This window comes from Geotrypetes seraphini, chromosome 10, assembly GCF_902459505.1.
Source record: "Geotrypetes seraphini chromosome 10, aGeoSer1.1, whole genome shotgun sequence".
Lineage (NCBI taxonomy): Eukaryota > Metazoa > Chordata > Amphibia > Gymnophiona > Dermophiidae > Geotrypetes > Geotrypetes seraphini.
Window position 1 is genome coordinate 593,128 of NC_047093.1, and position 21,739 is coordinate 614,866.

The 21,739-nt window shown below is 45.0% G+C and overlaps 1 protein-coding gene across 5 annotated transcripts in view; it reads left to right on the plus strand.

The window, feature by feature from the left end:
- CCDC57 (coiled-coil domain containing 57) overlaps positions 1 to 21,739 on the plus strand; it is a 411,998-nt gene that overhangs the window by 274,895 nt on the left and 115,364 nt on the right. For all 5 annotated transcript variants that reach the window (XR_004540808.1, XM_033960323.1, XM_033960322.1 and 2 more), the window contains one exon: positions 14,635 to 14,720. Coding sequence is in view for 4 of the 5 variants with exons in the window: in XM_033960323.1 (XP_033816214.1) it covers positions 14,635 to 14,720 (86 nt within the window). In the remaining variant the exon portion in view is untranslated. The remainder of the gene's footprint in view (positions 1 to 14,634; positions 14,721 to 21,739) is intronic.

A 21,739-nucleotide genomic window follows, 5' to 3' on the forward strand; every position in this document is an offset into this window, starting at 1 on the left:
CTCCTCCCCTTCCTATCCTAACTACTCGAATATGCTGTTCACCGCCGTTGCCTGGACTTCCTTTCTTCTCATAATAAGAACATAAGCAATGCCTCTGCTGGGTCAGACCAGAGGTCCATCATGTCCAGCAGTCCGCTCACGTGGCGGCCCATCAGGTCCAGGACCTGTATAGTAATCCTTTATCTACCTGTATAATATATCTTTCTATCCCCTTTTCCTTCAGGAAATTATCTAATCCCTTCTTGAACCCCAATACCGTACTCTGTTCTATCACACCCTCCAGAAGCGCATTCCAGGTGTTCACCACCCTTTGGGTGAAGAAGAACTTCATAGCATTGGTTCTGAATCCATCCCCTCTTAATTTTTCTGAATGCCCTCTCATTCTTGTAGTTTTTGAAAGTTTGAAGAATCTGTCCCTCTCCACTTTCTCTATGCCCTTCATGATCTTGTAAGTCTCTATCATATCCCCTCTAAGTCTCTGCTTTTCTAGGGGAAAGAGCCCCAGTTTCTCTAATCTTTCAGCATATGAAAGGTTTTCCATACCTTTTATCAATCGTGTCGCTCTTTTCTGGACCCTCTCGATTATCACCATATCCTTCTTAAGGTACGGCGACCAATACTGGACGCAGTACTCCAGATGAGGGCGCACCATCACCCGATATAATGGCAGGATAACTTCCTTCATTCTGGTTGTAATACCTTTCTTGATAATACCTAGCATTCTATTCGCCTTCTTAGAGGCCACTGCGCACTGTGCTGACAGCTTCATTGTCTTGTCCACTATTACCCCCAAGTCCTTTTCTAGGGTACTTTCACCCATTACCAGCCCTCCCATCGTATAGCTGTACTTCGGGTTTCTGTTTCCTACATGCAAGACTTTACATTTCTCTACATTAAATTTCATCTACCATCTCGTCGCCCACTCTCCTAGTTTGTTCAGGTCCCTTTGTAAATCTTCACAGTCCTCTTTAGTCCTGACTGCTGGGCACGATGGACCTCGGGTCTGACCCAGCAGAGGCAATTCTTATGTTCTTATGACTCCACTAAATAGTTTGGTGTCGTCTGCGAATTTTATTACTTCGCACTTCGTCCCTGTTTCTAGATCATTTATAAATACATTGAACAGCAGCGGTCTGAGTACCAACCCCTGCGGAACACCATCTGTGACCCTCCTCCTGTCAGAGTAGTGGCCCTTCACTCCTACCCTTTGCTTCCTACCCGCCAACCAATTTTTGACCATCTATCTATGTCTCCTTCCAGCCCATGGTTCTTCAGTTTCCGTAGTAGGCGTTCATGGGGTACCTTGTCAAAGGCTTTTTGGAAATCTAAGTATACGATGTCTATGGGGTCCCCTTTGTCCATCCGTTTGTTAATTCCTTCGAAGAAGTGCAATAAGTTCGTTAGGCACGATCTTCCCTTGCAGAATTGTTTTCATCAGTTTATTCCTTTCTAGATGCTCTTTGATGCTGTCTTTTATCAGCGCTTCCGCCATCTTCTATGGAATCGAAGTCAAACTTATCGGTCTGTAATTCCCCGGGTCACCTCTCGATCCTTTTTTAAAGATGGGTGTAACATTTGCTATCTTCCAATCCTCCAGGATCACGCCTGTTTTCAGGGATAGATTACAAACCTGCTGTAGTAGTTCCGCTATTTCCTCCTTTAGTTCTTTCAGTACCCTAGGGTGGATTCCGTCCGGGCCCAGAGATTTGTCAGTTTTTAACCTATCTATCTGCTTGTGTACGTTTTCAAGGTTTATCCTCCATGGATGTTAATTTTTCTGCTTAATCTCCTTTGAAGTTTTTTCCAGGTTCCGGCACGTTGGATGTGTCCTATTTTGTAAATACTGATGAAAAGAACATGTTGGGTCTATCCGCCACTTCTTTTTCGTCCTTCACCACTCCTTTCCTGTCTCCGTCATCCAGCGGTCCCACCTCCTCCCTAGCCGGCTGCTTCCCTTTAACATATCTGAACAACGGTTTGAAATTTCGTGCTTCCCTGGCTAGCCTCTCTTCATATTCTGTTTTTGCTCTTCTAACCACAAGGTGACATTCTTTTTGATGCTTCCTGTGCTCTTTCCAGTTCTCCTTGGTTTTGTCCTTTTTCCATTTCCGGAATGAATTCTTCTTATTTCCTATCTCCTAATATCTTCGACCCGCTTCAATCGGGCTTTCACCTGCTCCACTCTACAGAAATTGCCCTTGCTAAAGTTTCTAAAGACCTGTTCCTGGCCAAATCCAATGGATTCTACTGTATCCTCATTCCTCTTGATCTGTCTGCTGTCTTCGACACTGTTGATCACCATCTCCTTCATTCTCGACATGTTGTCCTCGCTGGGATTCCAGGGTTCTGCTCTATCCTGGTTTTCTCTCTCATCGTACCTTCAGCTTATGTTACAGTGGATCCTCCTCCACCGCCATCCCGCTGTCTATTGGCGTACCCCAAGGCTCTGTCCTAGGCCCTCTCCTCTTTTCCATATATACCCACTCTCTTGGTATACTGATCTCCTCTCATGATTTTCAATATCACCTCTATGCTGATGACTCCCAGATCTACCTCTTCACACCAGATATCTCTACAGGCCTGAAGGAATTCAGGCCTGAATTTCAGCCTGCCTGTCCGACATTGCCACTTGGATGTCTCACCACCATCTCAAACTGAATATGGCTAAAACTGAACTCCTTATCTTTCCACCTAAACTCACTTCCCCCCCCCCCTCTTGCCATTCTCTATTTCTGTGGATATAACTATCCTCCTCCCTGTCTCGTCAGCTCGCAACCCTGGGGTGATCTTTGACTCCTCTCTCTCCTTTTCTGCTCAGATCCAACAAACCACCAAATCCTGTCGCTTCCTCCTCTATAATATTACCAAAATCCGTCCTCTTCTCTCTGAACACACTACCAAAACCCTTGTCCATGCTCTCATCACCTCGCACTTAGACTACTGCAACATAACATAATCAGGCTCGAGGAATGGGCATCGACATGGCAGATGAGGTTCAACGTGGATAAGTGTAAAGTGATCCATGTCGGTAACAAAAATCTCATGCACGAATACAGGATGTCTGGGGCAGTACTTGGAGAGACCTCCCAGGAAAGGACCTTGGGAGTTCTGATCGACATGCCGATGAAGCCGTGCACGCAATGTGCAGTGGCGGCAAAAAGGATGAACAGAATGCTAGGAATGATAAAGAAGGGGATCACGAACAGATCGGAGGTTATCATGCCGCTGTACCGGGCCATAGTGCGCCCTCACCTGGAGTACTGCGTACAGCACTGGTCGACGTACATGAAGAAGGACATAGTACTACTCAAAAGGGTCCAGAGAAGAGCGACTAAGATGGTTAAGGGGTTGGAAGAAAATTCTGCTGCACGACTCATATTCCGTGAGAGCCGCTATTCTCACATTACCCCTCTCCTTAAGTCACTTCATTGGCTTCCCATCCATTTCTGAATACAATTTAAACTCTTCTTGCTGACTTACAAGTGCATTCTCTCTGAAGCTTCACTTATCTTCCCCTATGATCCTCCCCGTGAGCTCCGTTCATCGGGGAAGCCCCTCTTATCTGTACCCTTCTCTTCCACTACAAACAAACAGAATCCCTGAGAGAAAAAATAAAGAAACAAGCGAATGGGTTCAAATCTGATCAATTATAGCCATCAATCAAACCTACTCTTTGAAATCACAATCCAAATTCATCCACTAACCCAATAATCTGTGAAAATTCAAGCAGTTTACCATCTGAAATAACGTCATTTAGAGTTCGAATGCATGCAATGATCCAGGTTTTCCATAAGATTTTAGATCCGCCAATTTGAATCTTGGAATTAATCCATAAAGATTGATTTGTAGATTTACTTATTGGAATAGGTGTTAAATTGCTAATATATCTCAATGTTTTCCATGTATTTGATAAAATTCTGTTCTCCTTATATCTTCTAGGTATTCTAATACTGGGCACATGAACCAAATTTAAGGGAGGAAAACAAGAGACGCCATTCTATATAGAGCCAATCCGGTGCATTCTCAAAGAGTTCTGGGAGGATCCAATACATACCTTGACGTAAAATATAGGTTTGATGATACCTATAAAAATTAGGAAAATTTACCCCACCCTCCTCAATTGGCCTTTGAAGAGATACTAAAGCAATTCTATGCATTTTACCTTGCCAAAGAATACCATTAAGTTTTTTATAAAAGGACCCATGAAAAAAGATTGGTATCATACTCATTTGATAACAAACCACAGGTAATATCATTATTTTAATAGTTTGAACTCTCCCCCACCAAGAAATATATAATGGATTCCATTGCTCACATAACTCTGTAACTCTTTTTAATAAAAGTTTTTCATTCTCTTTAACTGTATCGTCTAAATTATTTTTAATCATAATACCTAAGTACTTTAAGCCATCTTCTTTCCATACAAATGGAAAAGAATCAAATAATCCTTTAGAATAATACACATTATCATCAAACACATCATCAAATAACAATAAACTTTTATTTATATTGACTGGAGTAGCAGTACAACAAATTACACATAATTGGAAAAATTATGACAGATTGAACTATAATTTTTGGTGGAACTCAGTTTGCCATATATATAAGATGGAGCGTACATTTGCAACACAAAAAGGATATATGGATAAGTTCAAGAAGATTTGGGGACCATTAACAGATTTTTGCAATGACTGATTTTAATTTTTTCCCATAATAAGATAATGGTTAAAAAAGGGAGGGAGGGAAGGGGTAAAGAATTTATTCTCTTTATTATACATTATAAAAATATATCATAATGAATGAATGATAGTCTTATGAGAAATTAATGTGATAAAGGGAGGGAAAAGGATTCATAATTAAATAATAATTGATAAAATCATTACAATATATATGTTATATAAATTCATAAGAAAAATAATATAAAATATGGTTTATATAAAATACATTATAGAGATATCAAGTGTATTGTTAAGATAAATGTATGGAAAATTTATAACACTTGTTGATATGTGAAAAAATCAATAAAAAACTTAAAACTAGAATAATACACATTTAAAGGAAGAATTTCAGACTTACTCCAATTTATTTTGTAACCTGTAAATTTTTCAAATGTATCAATCAATTCTAGCAAACATGAAATAGTAGTTTCTGGATTTCTCATAGCAGAATATCATCTGCATATGCTGAAACTTTATATTCCCTATCAGAATGAGGAATACCCTGTATCCCCTTTGCTTGATGAATGGCTAATAACAAGGGTTCTAATACAACATCAAACAACAAAGGAGATAAAGGACAGCCTTGTCTAACTCCCCTCTGCAAATTAAATTTCTCTGACAAATTATTATTAATATTCAATCTTGCAGAAGGGGAGCTATACAATGATTTAACCATTTGTATAAATCCAGGACCTATACCAAACCAATCTAATGCTTGATACATAAAATTCCATTCAACTCTATCAAAAGCTTTCTCTGCATCCAAAGATACAGAAAAATCCGGATCATTCATATTTTTGGTTAAATTTAGCATATGGAACATTAATCTAGAGTTATTAGATGAATGTCTTTTAGCAACAAATCCTGTTTAGTGCATATCAATAATATAAGGGAGAGCCTTGGCTAAGCGCAAAGCCAATATCTTAGCCAAAAAATTTTCTGGGGCTGCACAAACACTAACACTAGCTGATGAGCCAAAAAAGGTTGAGCAGGTCCCAAATTTGCAATCACTAATATAGAAGATGTACGTATCTAATAATTAACCTTCATTAAAAGGACACTGTGGAGAGGAATCCAAAAAAGCAGTAATACTTACCCTGACTGAGTGATCCTCCACGTGCACCGCTGACAGTGGGAGCAGCCACATGCTTCCGCATCCCCATTCTGATGAGCAGGGATGTGCGCTCCTGGTTCTCTCATTCACTTCTATTACAGCTACGGTGATCCTCTTCAGAGGTGAGCCTCATCAGAGCGGGGATGCTGAATCAGCTGTCAGCAGCGCACTTGGAGGATCGTTTGATCAGGGTAAATATTACTGCTTTTTTGAACCTCCCACTATGAACTTAGGCTCCCTCAAAATGAATATCTCCCCTGCTGTAGCTAGTAGGGATCCCCCAAGCCTCACTAACTGACAGCCACCTCCTCCCCTTCCAACTTCCCAAGTTCTGCAGCTGGCAGCAATATTGCAGAACTGCTGCCTTTCCTCCTCCCTGCCACCCTTTGGCTTTCATGCATGCATGAAAGCAGGGGCAGCTTGAGGATATTGCCATTGGCTGCAAAGCTTGGAGATTTTGAGTTGGATGTCTTCAGTTGGCAGGGCTTGGGAATCCCCACTAGCTCAAGTATTTATAAACTGCACTCAGGCAGGGAGAAACTTTGGTGCCCATTCACTAATTTTGGGATCCAGCCCCTCCCCCAAATCAGCTGTATATGACTAAGCCACTGAATATAAAAATAATTGTGATGCACATATCCCAAAGCTAACATATTCCAGTTAATAAATTCAAAATAAAACCATTTTTTCTACCTTGTTGTCTGGATGTTTTGTTTTTCCATCATCTTGGTCCCAGTTTCTCTTTCTGTTTTTTCTCTATCTTCAACTAATTCTCTTTCTAGTGCCTGCTGTCCATTTTTTTCTCCTCTTCTCTCGTTCCATTTCCTTCTTATGCCTGTCTCCAACGTATTGATTTTTCCCTTTCAGCGTTCTTAACTTTTTCTTTTCTGCCTCTGTCTACTCAAATCTTGCTTTCTTTCTCACCCTTCTTCTTTTTAAATGTTCAGCTATGTTTTAGGTGGTTGCAACTGAAGCAGGCCATTCAGGTAGGGTTCCCTGAATGGAAAAATCTTAGTACGCAATATAGTCTGGAATTTTTATGCTTTCAGGTGGACTTTCTGGAACACCAGGCCGCACAGTGGTATAAAACTATAAATGAATCTGTTAAAAAGAAGCCTAAAACTGGTCTCAGGGATATTTGGAGCATTGAGATTAAGCATCAAATTTTAGCATCTCAATGGTCACAAATTTGGTCTTGGAGAATGAGATGTACAATGTCTGCATCTATGAGACAAACTTGTTTTTTTCTTCTGCATAGAGCATTTTGGACCCCAGTTAGATTACAAAAGTTAAATAGTTCAAAGTCTAATAGATGTTGGCATTGTAATCTTGAAGTAGGGACTTTAAATCATCTTTTGTTTTATTGTCCCTTTATCTTAGCCTTTTGGAATTCAATTTGGGATCAAATAAATTGTTTATTGGAAAAGCATGTGGCATTATCTTATGATACAATACTATTTGGTATGTCAATGAGGAAAAAGAGCCAAATATAATCTAATAATAATAAACTTTTATTGATCATGACAGGAGTCGCCATTCAACATATCAAAAATAATTGGAAAAATCACAGTAGACTCAATTATAATTTCTGGTAGAACTCATTATGTCACATCTATAAAATGGAAAGAACAATAGCTATACAACAAGGGAATTATAATAATTTTAATAAAATTTGGGAGCCATTAACATCTTATTGTAATGAGTAGACACCATTTTCTATTGTAATATACACCATTTAATGTTGGGAGGGGGGAGGTTTATATATTATTATTCATACTGGGAAAATAGTAGCGAGAATGATGAGAGGGAAGGGAGGTAATTTTATGTATTATAAGATAAATTAGAAAGATTGTCAAGTGATATATTTAATTTTAATGTTTAAGGTACAACTTCATTCTCGCAACAAATTCGCTGTACTTCTACAATTCGACCTCTCTGCAGCTTTCAACGTTGTCCATCATGATATCCTAATCTTCCAACTCTCTGAAATAGGCATAAGTTCCACAGTCCTAGACTGGTTCTCAAAATTCCTACGCTTACGCTCCTACACCGTTAACATAAACGGTTCTTCATCCCCTCCCTGGAAGCCGATATGTGGAGTCCCGCAAGGCTCACCCCTCTCTCCTATCCTTTTCAATATTTACATGTCCTCTTTGAAACTCCCTCATCTATCCCCCCTGGAAATTCTCTACACCTATGCTGATGATATCCTCATTCTCCTTGAGACCGACTCGAACCTCATTAACCTCGCTGAGAACATATCCGCATGTATAATGAACTTTCATAGAAACATAGAAAGATGACGGCAGATAAGGGCCATAGCCCATCAAGTCTGCCCACACTATTTACCCACCCTCTTAAGTCTACTGACCCCCTAAAGAATAATTGTAATTATACTGTCACTCTACTGACCCGCTCATTCAGTCCTAGTGACCCTATCCCTTGGCATGACCTCGTAGGGATCCCACATAGGTATCCCATTTGTTCTTGAAGTCTGAGATGCTGCGTGCCTCGACCACCTGCACTGGAAGCTCGTTCCAATGCTCAATCACTCTCTCCGTGAAGAAGTATTTCCTGGTGTCTCCACGAAACTTCCCTCCCCTGAGCTTGAGCGGATGTCCTCTTGTGGTCGAGGGTCCCCTGAGAAGAAAGATATCATCTTCCACCTCTACCCATCCCGTGATGTACTTAAATGTCTCAATCATGTCTCCCCTCTCCCTACGCTCCTCGAGAGTGTAGAGCTGCAATTTGCTCAGTCTTTCTTCGTACGGGAGACCCTTTAGCCCCGAGACCATCCTGGTGGCCATCCGCTGAACCGATTCAACTCTGAGCACATCCTTACGGTAATGTGGCCTCCAGAATTGAACACAGTATTCCAGATGCGGTCTCACCATGGCTCTGTACAAATGAAATTGAACGAGTCCAAAACAAAACTACTTTGGCTCGGCCCAATATTAGGTCATTTACCCACCTCCATCCCATTATCTTCCGGCTCCACTCTTCAACTTGAGTTTTCAAGCAAAGTCCTTGGCATCATCATAGACTCCTCTCTCTCCTTCAATGACCACCTCAACTTCTTGGTAAAAAAAATGCTTCTTTAGTCTTCATATGCTGAGGAAAGTGAGATCGTACTTTCATCATTCTCACTTTGTCATCCTTGTTCAATCCACCATCCTCTCTAGACTGGATTATTGCAACTCCATCTATTTAAGCCTAACTAAAAAAAAAAACTCCATAGACTTCAGCTAATCCAGAACGCCGCGGCCAAGCTTATTTTCGCTAAAGGCAAGTTCGACCACGTCTCCCCACTCCTGTCCAAACTTCACTGGCTCCCAGTTCACTCCAGAGTCCTCTTTAAATGTGCCTGTTTAGCTTTCAAGATCCTACATGGCATCCTCCCTCCCGTTATCCCACTCTTCTGGAACTCCTCTAACCCTAATTCCACTAGATCCTCCCCAAAACTGAAACTATTATTCCCCTCTGCAAAAGGTATATCCCGCGTAGGAAAACTAGGAACATCCCTCCCCTTTAGAACCACAGAACTCTGGAACAACCTCACATCCCTGCTCAGAATTTCAAGCTCCCTCCAATCCTTCCGCAAACACCTGAAAACTTAGCTCTTTTCAAAAATCTAACACCTCCCGCTCTTTGGTACCCTGTCCCTCTTTATCTTCCTAGCTCCTTTCCTATAACCCTTCATTGTAGCTCCTTTTCAACCTAACCCTGTAAACCGTGCCGAGCTCTACGCTTGAGGAGATGGTGCGGTATACAAACCTAAGGTTTAGTTTAGTTTAGTTTGATGTTTGTACACTTGATGTAAGATTGAAAATGAATAAAGATATTAAAAAAAATGTTCAGCTATCTCTCAATTCTCCATCTTCTCTGTCTCTAGCTCTCCCATTTTCCATCTCATTCCTTTCCCAGCCTCCTATTCCCTTCTATCTACTCCCCATTACCACATTTCTACCACTGTACTCAATGCTCTCTCACTCATCTTGTCATTTCCATTTTGACCTCATCCACATGGCTCACCACTTTCAGAATCCCCCTCCCTCTCTCCACTGGTCAGGCTAAAATGCTGTCCCTTTCTTTCCATCCCCTAGCATCATCTTATCCCAGCTCACTTCCCTCCTGTCCTCCCATGCCGACCTTGACGTGGTGGCAATATCCGAAACTTGGTTCACAGACTCTCATGGGTGGGATATGGCTATACTGGGATACAACTTATTTCGTCAGGACAAAGAGGGAAAGTCAGGGGGAGGGGTGGCACTATACATTAAAGAAGACATCAAAACTACCAGAATCACAGATGTCAAGTACACCGGGGAATCCCTCTGGGTGAACCTGGCCAGAGGCAGGGAAAAATGCCTTTATCTTGGTGTAGTATATAGACCTCCAAGACAACTGGAAGACAAAGACTCCAAATTAATTGAAGACATATAGAGAATATCACTCTACGGGGAGACGCTGTTCTGCTAGGGGACTTCAACATGCCTGATGCAGATTGGAACTCATACTCAGCAACAAGCAGCGGCAGCAAGAGACTGTTAACATCCATAAAGGGAGCACAACTCAAACAAATGGTATTGGAACCCACTAGGGCCAGGCGATCCTGGACCTGGTACTCACCAACGGGGAATAGCGTCTCGAAGGTCTCGGTAGGAGATACGTTAGCCTCCAGCGACCACAACATGGTGTGGTTGTACCTCAGGAAAGGTTTCCCTAGATCAAACACGAAAACAAAAGTACTCAACTTCCAAAGCACTGACTTGGAATGCATGGGAGATTTCGTCCACCGGACACTGCAGATCCAAGCTACGACCGATGATGTGGAAGCTATGTGGTCAACCCTGAAATCTACCATACATGAAGCGACAAGCCTCTACATTAAATCAGTACACAAACAGCGGAGAAACAACAAACCCCAATGGTACTCCGCAGAAATCTCGCACTTCGTCAAGGAGAAGAAAAGAGCATTTATTTCCTACAAACGAACGGAGACTAGGGAAGCTAAACTAGAACATAGGGCGAGGTCTGCAGCGGTCAAAACAGCTGTCAGGGAGGCCAAACTTCGAGTGGAAGAGACTCTGGTAAAGAACATGAAGAAAGGGGACAAATTCTTTTTCAGGTATTTTAGTGATAGGAAAAAGAACACATACGGGATAGTACGCCTTAGAAAACCAGGTGGGAACTGTGCAGAATCAGATTCCGATAAAGCAGAACTACTGAATGAATACTTCTGCTCGGTCTTCACCTGCGAGGCACGGTCCGTAGTTGCAGGCATGCCCAGCGTGGAAGACCCGTTTCAGAATTTCGAGTTCACACCTGGCGATGTCTACTACAAATTGGCAAGACTCAAGGTGAACAATGCCATGGGATCGGACAATCTACACCCCAGGGTGCACGGTGAGCTGCGTGATGTCCTGGCAGAACCGCTATCAGGACTCTTCAATCTCTCCCTAAGTTTGGGGAGAGTCCCCATAGACTGGAAAACAGCTTACGTCGTTCCACTGCACAAAAAGGGTTGCAGGGCAGAGGCTGCAAACTACAGACCGGTGAGTCTCAAAACAATAGTATGCAAACTCATGGAAACACTAATCAAACGTAAATTAGACGCAATCTTGGATGAGGAGAATCTACGGGATCCCAGTCAACACGGATTCACCAAGGGTAGGTTCTGCCAATCCAATCTCATCAGCTTCTTTGACTGGGTAACAAAACAGTTAGACTTGGGAGAATCCGTGGACGTCGTATACCTAGACTTCAGCAAAGCTTTTGATAGTGTCCCGCATCGCAGGCTGTTGAGCAAGATGAAATCAATGGGGCTGGGAGAAACACTAACTACATGGGTCAATGACTGGCTGAGTGGCAGACTTCAGAGGGTCATAGTTAACGGTACCCTCTCTAAAACATCGGAGGTGACCAGTGGAGTACCGCAGGGCTCAGTCTTGGGCCCGCTCCTTTTCAACATATTCATAACTCAGGGGCTTCAAGGTAAGGTAACGTTATTCGCTGACGACGCCAAACTATGCAATATAGTGAGAGATGGCAATTCACCCGATAGTATGACACAGGACCTACATTTGTTGGAGCTTTGGTCCTCGACCTGGCAGCTGGGCTTCAACGCTAAGAAATGCAAGATCATGCACCTCGACAGCAGAAATCCGTGCAGAACTTACACCTTGAATGGTGAGACCTTAGCTAGAACTTCAACAGAATGAGACTTGGGAGTGATCATCAGCGCAGACATGAAAACTGCTGATCATGTGGAGAAGGCTTCATCTAAGGCAAGACAGTTGTTAGGTTGCATCCACAGGAGTTTTGTCAGCTGGAAGCCTGATGTCATAATGCCATTATACAGAACCATGGTGAGGCCTCATTTGGAATACTGTGTGCAATTCTGGAGGCCACACTACCAAAAAGATGTGCTGAGAGTAGAGTCAGTGCAACGGATGGCCACCAGGATGGTCTCGGGGCTCAAGGATCTATCATACAAGGAAAGGCTGAAAAATTTGCGGCTGTACTCACTCGAGGAACGTAGGGAGAGAGGAGACATGATCGAGACGTTTAAGTATATTACCGGCCGTATCGAGAAGGAAGAAGAGATTCTCTTTCTCAAAGGACCCTCAGCCACAAGAGGGCATCCGTTCAAACTCAGGGGCGCGAAATTTCATGGCGACACCAGGAAATATTTCTTCACCGAGAGAGTGGTTGATCCTTGGAACGAGCTCCCGGTGCAGGTGATCGAGGCAAACAGCGTGCAAGAATTTAAGAGCAAATGGGATGCCCATGTGGGATCCCTTAGAGGGTTAAGCCAAGGGAACCTGTCACCAGGAGTGGGATCCCTAGGATAGTAGACTTGGGGGTGGGTCAGTAGAGTGGGCAGACCTGATGGGCTATGGCCCTTATCTGCCGTCATCTTCTATGTTTCTATGTTTCTATCTCTCCTCCTCTATCTCCTCTATGGTCCAACATTTTGCTCCCTCTCTTTTCTGTTTTTCTTTTTCCCTCTCCCCTTGATGCTGAACAATGAAATGGAGGAATAAAAAGCTGCATCTCTCTGCCCTCCATCCACATTTCTCCCTCCCTCCCATCCCCAGATCCAACTTCTCTCCCTTTCTCTTCCCAACTGTCCCCCATTCCATCCCTCCCCCTGCCTGCCTGCCTTCCTTCTCCAGGTCCACCATTTCTTTCTTTCTCTTCCCAACAGTTCTCCCTTCAAGTATCTCTTTCCCTCTTCCTCCACACTACCCCAGGTCTAACTTCTCTCCCATCAGACCATTGCCTACCATCTTTGTCCTCTTTCTGGTCCCATAAGCTCTCCCCCCACACCCAATCTGGCACTTCTTTTAATACCCTCCCATCCCAAAAAAAACCCCATCTCTGAACAAATCCCCCTTGCTTTAATCATCTTATCCTCACTCTCTTCTTTCTAGACAGCATCTGGCCTCTCTCTGTCTTCCATGCAGCATCTGCCCCTTCCATCCACTGTCTGCCCTTTCTCTCTCTCTACCCCTTCCATTTCTCTGTCTGCTCTCTCCCCGTTCCATATGATATCTTCCCTCTTTCTATTCTCCTTCCATAAACTGTCTGTCCTGTACCCCTTCTCTCCTTTGTATATGATTCATTTCAGCTTCACCCCTTCTCCATTTTTCTGTCTCCACCTCTCCCCTATGCTCTGACATCTCTTTCTTCTCCTTTCCTTCCTTCCTAACCACTCCACCCTATGGTCAGGCATCTCTGTCTACATCCCTTCCCTCCCCCCATGCCCTGGTACCTCCTCTCTGGCACCTCTTCTCCCTCTGGTCTGGCATTTGTCTCCTTAGGTTCCCTTCCCTCCCCCCATGCCCTGGCATCTCTCCTCTCCTTCCAACTCGCCCTTCCCCTCCCCCTCCATTATCTAGCATCCCCTCTCATTCCTTTCTCTCCTTCCTTCCTTTCCCCTGGCCTGGCATCTCCTTCCCTCCCCTCCCCTCCCCTCCCATGCCCTGGCATCTCTCCCTCCCATGGACTTGACATCTCTCATTCCTCTCCCTTTTCCTTCTCCATCCTTCCCTTTCTCTCCCCAATTGAGTGCAGCAGCCGCAGCATTTCTCTTCCCCCCTTCCCTTCCCTATGCAGAAACAGCATTTCTCCTCCCCAAACACCCATCAGCAGTGCAGCATTCACCCCCAAATTACCCCTCATGGCCAAGTGAAGCATTTGCTTAATACTGCTGATCCCTTACCATTCTCCAGCAGAGTCATGCAGAGCACTGGGTTGTTGGCCTTTCCATGAAGCAGCCCTGTAGGTTCCATGTGGCCATGCACAGCAAGGGTCGGCACTTGTGCATGCCAGGGAAGGGCTCGATGGGCACACCCCCGGCTCACCCCCGGCAGGGTCATCAGCTCCTCCTCAGTGGCCGCCTTGATGTTCAGTCACTATGGGCTGAAGTTACAGGCGGCACTGAACTTGCGGCTTTTGGAGCAAAAGCCCTGCCTGCAGCGTTTGCTCAAAGCCGCGGGCAGCGTCTTCCATGCGCCTCCTGCGGCTGATCTGGAAGCGTTCTCTCTGATGTCGCAACATCAGAGGAAACACTTCCGGGTCAGCCGCAAGAGGCACATAGGATCCACTGCTCGCAGCTTTAAGCAAACGCTGCAACAAGACGGAGGAGGGAGCCGGCAGAGGAAAACACCGCATCGTGAGCGGGGCCGCACAGAATTTTTCACGGGGCTGCATGCGGGCCGCAGGTTGGACATCCCTGATCTACTATGTTACTATGTTAATTTTCTACCATAGCAGTTCAATTTCTTTCTATTGCAGGGGCTTTACACATGGATAAAGTTTGTCCTGCATCTGATTCAAAGAAACTAGAAGCAAGTCCCATAGTTACACAGCTCACACACAAGGTACCAAAAAAGATTGGGCAATGGAGCTGAGAAATCCTCTTTGTAGAAACCCAGATGCAAATTTGAGCTGCAAAGAAAATATTCAGTTTTCCTTTTAAGCTGTGTTAAGGGGCTTTGCAATATTTTTGCTGTTTGCATGTGGTAAACCAGGCATTAAGGCCCTGATTCTATAAAAAGTGCTTGCAGTTAGGTGTCTAAATCGGCACATCTTGCCAATCTAAGAACCTAACTTAATTTTTTTAATTTGAGTTAGGCACCGCTAGTTGTGATTCTATAAATGGTGCCTAATTTTGATGCCAAAACTGTATAGAATCACTCTTGAAATATTTTAACCATACTTTTGCACTGGTTAAACTGTCATCACTTTAAAGTCAAAAATATGCTCAAAGACATAGAGGCAAAAACAAGGGGCCGAGACCACAATACTATCACCTCACCACCCAGTCATCGCATATAATGAAGTTTAAGTGAGAAATCAAAAATTCTTCACTGTTCACTAGCATCAAAACTTTCTAATGCTGTTTTAGGGTATTTCAGACGAAGAACTTATCTTAATCACAAGTTCTGACGTGGTCCATTTCGATCCTGCAACAGGGAACCAATTAAACCACTCAAAAATACTTCCTCCAAGGCAGTTATGTCTCATAAATTTAAAGGGAAATTTCATACTCCGTGCTTCCTCCACCAATTGGTCAATAGTGAAGAATTTTTGATTTCTTACTTAAACTTCATTATATGCGATGACTGGGTGGTGAGGCCCCTTGTTTTTGCCCCTATGTCTCTGAGCATATTTTTGACTTTAAAGTGATGACAGTTTAACCAGTGAAAAAGCATGGTTAAAATATTTCAAGAGTGATTCTATACAGTTTTGCAAACGTTTCTCTTTAATCACTCTTATCAGTAAAGTACCAAGTTTTTGGTTTTCCCCATCACCTGTTTGGACTTAATTTTGATGACATGCAGTAGCTGCCTTTTCCCTCAGTGCCTACTGATTCCATTTATAGAATCAGCCTTAAGTGCTTTTGTAATCAGAGGGCATGACATGGACGAAGAATGAGCATGGAAGACATTTGGCAATTAATGCACTGTTTACTACATTCTAACTGCTTAATGCAGAGTTAATGTAGACCATTTATGACCTTCTGAATGTCTCAGTGTGTAGAATCAGTTTTAGACATGCTGGGGCCCAGGGCAAAAATTAAGGAGGGGGCCACCTGATCCCATCTTCTCCCCCCGATATCCCCACCTCCCATTACTATCACACATAAAACAACTTTAAACGACTTCTTTACACACAAAACAGACCTTTACCAAATACAGAACAAAGGATCACAAATAGAAATTGAAATTGAACTGAGAAACCCAAGAAATTAAACTCAGCAAGTATTAAAACACTGGAGAAATAAAAACAGAACAGATATGCACTGAAATTTCTATACTGAACACACAGAGGGCCTGGATCCACCAAAAATTAGTCACCTCCCTTGCTGTGGCTGGTGGAGATCCCAAAACCCTGCCAGTGGAAAACCTCCTCTGATCTGGCAGCCAGAAGCCTCCAAGCTCTGTAGCTAGCAGAAGTATCCCTGACCTGCCACCAGCTAAAGCTTGAACATTTTTGGTTGCTGGACTGGAGGAAGAAGTTTTCAGCTGGCAGGGCTTTGGGAAGTCCAACAACTTAGGTATTTATATTTTGCATTTAAGAACATAAGAATTGCTGCTGCTGGGTCAGACCAGTGGTCCATCCTGCCCAGCAGTCTGCTCTAAATGAGTCCAGCTCACCTGTGTACATCCCAGTTCAGCAGGAAATTGTCCAGCTTAGTCTTGAAACCCTGGAGGGTGTTTTCCCCTACAACAGACTCCGGAAGAGCGTTCCAGCTCTCCACCACTCTCTGGTGAAGAAGAACTTCCTTACGTTTGTACAGAATCTATTTGGGCAGGAGGCATGGGGCATGATGGGAAGAAAATTTAGTGCCCACTTATTCTGGGCTCAAGATCACCCCCCCCCCTCTCACCGCTTATTAGCTGTCTGGTAAGCCACTGAACACAATAAAAATATCTGTGAGGACTTCTGGTGACATCATGCGGTTGAGCAGACGCTGAGAGGCTCTGCTCCCGTCCTCGAGTCCTCTCTCACCTGCAAATTAGCTGCCTTTTGACCGGATTGCGGTCTGTTTGTTTTGGAAGCCTTGCCTGCGAGTGTTGAGCTTCGCGGGGTGGTGTTCGGCAATCTATGGCGACTCGGCCGGTTCATAAGGAACAAGAGCACAGCAAGCCCCCGGGCACCAAGATGGCATTGGCATCCAAACCTGCGAGCCCCAGCGTTCCTTCTGCCTTCATGTGGTCGGCCGAAATCTGCCATTGACAAGAAGCTCCAACAGTTTTTTGATAAAATCGATGCGGCTCATGAGCATTTGGACAGCATGAGCCTGGAGCTGGATGAGACCCAGAATTGTGTGAGTACCTTGGAGGATAGGGTCTCTCCACTGGCACAGCCCGGATGGCTAAGCATTTGGCCCAGCTGACGGAGAAGGTGGATGGCATTGAAAATTGAGCCCGCAGGAACAATCTTAGGTTGGTTGGGCTGCCGGAGCGGATTGTGGAGGCTGATCTGGTGGCATTTTTGGAACAATGGATCCCGGAGTCCCTGTCTCTGGATCCCTGTCTGGGCAAGTTGCGAGTGGAGCGTGCCCACCACTTGGGGCCCAAGGGGGCTGATGGTGCGAGGCCTCGGTGGTAATTTTTAAAATTTTGAACTTTGCCCACAAATCAGCCATCTTGCAGGCGGTCCGGGCGGGCAGGGGTCTGCATCAGGAAAATAAAAAAATTCTGTGCTTCCAGGACTATTCACCGGCGGGAGTTCACCCCCATTTGCTCAGCCTTGTTTACCCACAAGGTTAAATTTGCCCTACTGGATCCAGCACGCCTTCGGATCCAGCGAGAGGGCAGACATCAGACCTTTGATTTGCCAGCGGAGGCCCTTGCCTTCATCACCACGCTGGGCATCGTAGTGGTCCCGCCTGCGGATACCCGACCACGTCAAGGACCCCGGGACCTTTCTGTTGGGGACACTTGACTCTTGGTTTGCTTGATTTGTGGTTTGTGGATTGACGTGCGTGGCTGGTTTTTCTGGAAGGCGGGAGGATGAGGTCTGGCTGCGGAGTGAGTGTGGTAGAGATTGATTGTTCAGTGTGGGTCAGTTGAGTTGCCTCCATTTTGTATTCCTGGGGGTGGTGGAGTGTTGGTTGGTAGTGGGATGGTTCTATATATTGTTTCTGAGAGTTTGTTATGCTCTTTGTTGTATGGGGGAGATTGGGACGTTTGCTGTGAAGTGGTTTTTTTCTGGGGTTTGTATTGGGATGGAAGCGGGGTGGGGGACCTTAGAGGTTAGGGCTGGGGGTTGGGGGTGGGTTGGGATATGCACTCCAGTGTCAGAGTAGTCTCTTTCAGGGGTGGGGGGCTTGGTGGTGTCTTTTTTGTTCAGTGGTTGGGGGGGTCCAGCGAGGGCTGGGCGCTGGACTTGCCCATTTTCAATCTTGTATCCACTGTTTGTTTCCTGGTGGTATGATACTGGGTGAGTCCACTCTACGGGCCTGCTCGTGGAACGTGGCGAGTATAAATTCACCTGTCAAACGCTCTAAAATATTACAGTCCTTAAAGAAACAACGTATGCATATTGCTTGGCTCCAGGAGACACATTTGTCAGATAGTGAGCATGATAAATTGGCTAAGGGTTGGGTTAGGGAGGTCCACTACTCCTCAGGCACTACTCATAGTGCCGGGGTGACGGTCCTTTTAAGTAAATTCCTTCCTTATAATGTTCATAAAGTTGTTAAGGACCCGGAGGGGGGAGGTATCTGTTTTTACATCTGGAGGTGCAAGGGATGGAGATGGTGATTGCAAATATATATCCCCCAAATGTTTTTAATATGGACTTTTTTCAACAGCTTATGGGTTTGTGTGCCACTTTTCCGTAGCTCCCCATTCTGATGCTTGGTGATTTTAATGCGGGGCCTTACTCAGTTTTGCCAGATACTGGACTTGGTGGATGTCTGGCCACTTTACCATCCCATAGATAAGGATTTCACACATGTTGCGCGGGCTCATCCTTCTATGTCTCTGATAGATTATATCTTGGTGTCTTCCTCTTTTCTCCCTAGGGTGTTTTGCGCAGAAATTGGCACCCTCTCTATTTCTGATCATGCTTTAGTGTGGGTGGAACTCCAGGGTGTCCAATTGGGATCTACACCTGGTCAATGGAGGTTCCCTAAATATCTTTACTGGGATAAGTGTTATAGAGAGTATATTGTACAGAAATGGGACCAATACCTGCTGGACAATGCTGCCTCTACTTCGGATTCGGTATTGTTATGGGAGGCTGCTAAGGTGGTCCTTCGAGGGGAGACTATAGCATACGTGGCTAGGTCAGCGGAAGGAGCGTTCCCGGGAATTATTGTATTTGCATCGTGCCATTGACACCTGTAAACATCGGTGGATTGCTTCGAGGAATCCGGTAGACGGAGAATCCCTTCAGGCCGCTAGGGTGGCGCTTCAGGTTAAGCTTCATGAAAATACTTTAAAATCCTTCCAATTTTCCAAACATAAATTCTATAGATACGGGAATTGGTCTGGTAAATTATTGGCCCGTATGGTTCATCCTTGGCGGAGTTCCCAGTTTTGTAAAGGGATTTTGCAGCATAATTCCTTTGTCACCGATAGGGATCGTCTCACTGATATTTTTTCTCGACATTTTCGGGACTTCTTTTCTAGGAGAGCTTCACCTCCAGGTGCGGTGGCTTCCTACTTGGACTCCTTACAGTTGCCTCAGGTGTCGGGAGCTGTGGTGGAGGACTTACATGCTCCCATTGTGGCCTTGGAGATTCGGCGGGTTAGTCGGGATTCTCCGCTTTCAAAGGCCCCGGGACCCGATGGTCTTTCTTCTGAATTTTATAAAATATTGCAGGATCGTATAGTGGGTTCCTTGGAGGCATATTTTACTGGGGTGGCAGCTTCGGGGGCCTTTCCGGCTCATGTTAACAGGGTGCATATTGTGCTGATTCCCAAGCCTAACTGGAACCCGGCCTTTGTGGATTCTTATCGTCCCATTTCTTTGATTAACTTCGAGCTTAAAATATTGGCTAAAATTCTGGCTAACCGGTTGGCGGGTTTTTTACCGGACTTGATTCATGCTGACCAGGTGAGGTTTATTCGGGGTAGACAGGCAGTTTGGAATGTCTGGAAGGTTATGGCAGCTTTGGGCCATAGTGTGACCCATTCACTCCCTGGTCTCTTGATTAGTTTTGATGCTAGTAAAGCATTTGATTGTGTGGACTGGGAGTATTTGTTCGCAGTGCTTGAGGACTATGGGTTGGGGGGTTCCTTTCTGACCATGGTCCGTTTGTTGGGGAAGGGGTAAAACGCAGACCTCACGAACCTGACGGACCTCGCGGATCTAAACCCATACGGCCTTAAAAATCTGAGGTCCGTGTCGGTCCGTGTCCGTGGCGCTTGTAGCTCCAAAGTCTCTAGTTATGTTCTCCGGGGTGTTCTTAGCAGTGTCGTTTGTGCCAATGTGGATGAGGACCATGGGGAAGTGATCTTGGGGCTTGAGAAGCCTATCAAGACAGGCAGTGACATCTCGGACCCTGGCTCCAGGCAGACAGCAAACCTCCCTTGACAACATATCCGGTCTGCAGATTGGTCCCTCGGTGCCCCTCAGCATGGAGTCCCCAATGACTATTACTCTTCGGTTCTATGGGGGGAGCCGATCAGTTGTCCCTGGAGTTGGAGCCGTACGCTGGACTACCTCCTGCTCCTTGTCGGCATCCTCCTGCTCCTTGTCGACATCTTCTACCTGTAGGATCTGGAATCTGTTCCTCAGGGTGAGTTGTGGGGTGGATGTAAAGCTGCCCTGTTGGTGAGAAATAGAAGAAGAGGGTGAAGAGATTGAAAGAGGGGGGTGGGATCTCTGGTGTTTGCGTCTCCAGCCATCTCCTGTACCCCAATTGTTGATTTCAAAGCTGGTGATTTGGGTGTCTCGAGGGAGGACATGTCTTGGGCCAGCTCAGTGATTTGGGACAGCTCCTGGACGACTCTGTCAATGTAGGCCTCATCCTCTCAGATGCTTCTCAGGCGTTTCACCTCCTCCCTGAGACTTCTAAGTTCCTGCATGATGTCTACGTTTAGCTGGTCAACCTCCTCTATCTGTGTAGAGACTGTGGAGAACAGGGGAGAGAGGGGAATGATCTCGGTCTGCATGGAGACCTCTGTCCACAGTCCTGGGTCCTCCTCCTTCTGCACGCATACCATGGTCGCCCCCTGGGTCCCCCCAGTTACCGGACAGTTGGTCTTGATTGCAGACATGGCGCTTCTTTTTCTCCCTGCCATAACCAAGTTGTAGCTGAGGTCTGCCTGATAGTGAGTAAGTTAGAGAGTTAGAAGAAATATCTGTCTGTGAGTCAGAGTGAGAGATTGAAAGATCAGAGTGAGAGTTTGAAAGATTAGGGTATTTGAGAGGGTGTCTGCTTGTGAGTCAGGGTGAAATTTTAGGATAAGGTTTAAAGAATAGAGTTTGAAAGATTAGGGTATTTGAGAGGGTGTCTGCCTGTGGGTTAGGGTGAAAGTTTAGAATAAAGTTTAAAGAATAGAGTAAAGATTAGGCTCTTCGCAAAGGCGCTCTCGCTAAGTCGAGCGCTTTTGCTGCATGCCGAATGGCTGCGCGCTGTTGGCTCGTCCCCTTTTATGGGGGGAGTTTGGCTGGTGACGTCGGGGGTGGGCGGAGTTAGCTCTCGCCTCTTCCCCTGCTAGCACCGCCTTCTCTGCTCCACTCTCCGTTCCTTCCTGCTAGCACACTCTCTGCTCCCTGCTCTGCTCACTGTTCTGCCATGTGCTCAGGACTGTTCTACCATGTGCTCAGGACTAGGCACAGCTCCTACAGTCTTCCTTTGGCTGGCCTTGCACTGTATCAAGATTTACAAAGACTAGGGGACACTCAATGAAGTTATAGAGTAATACTTTTAAAA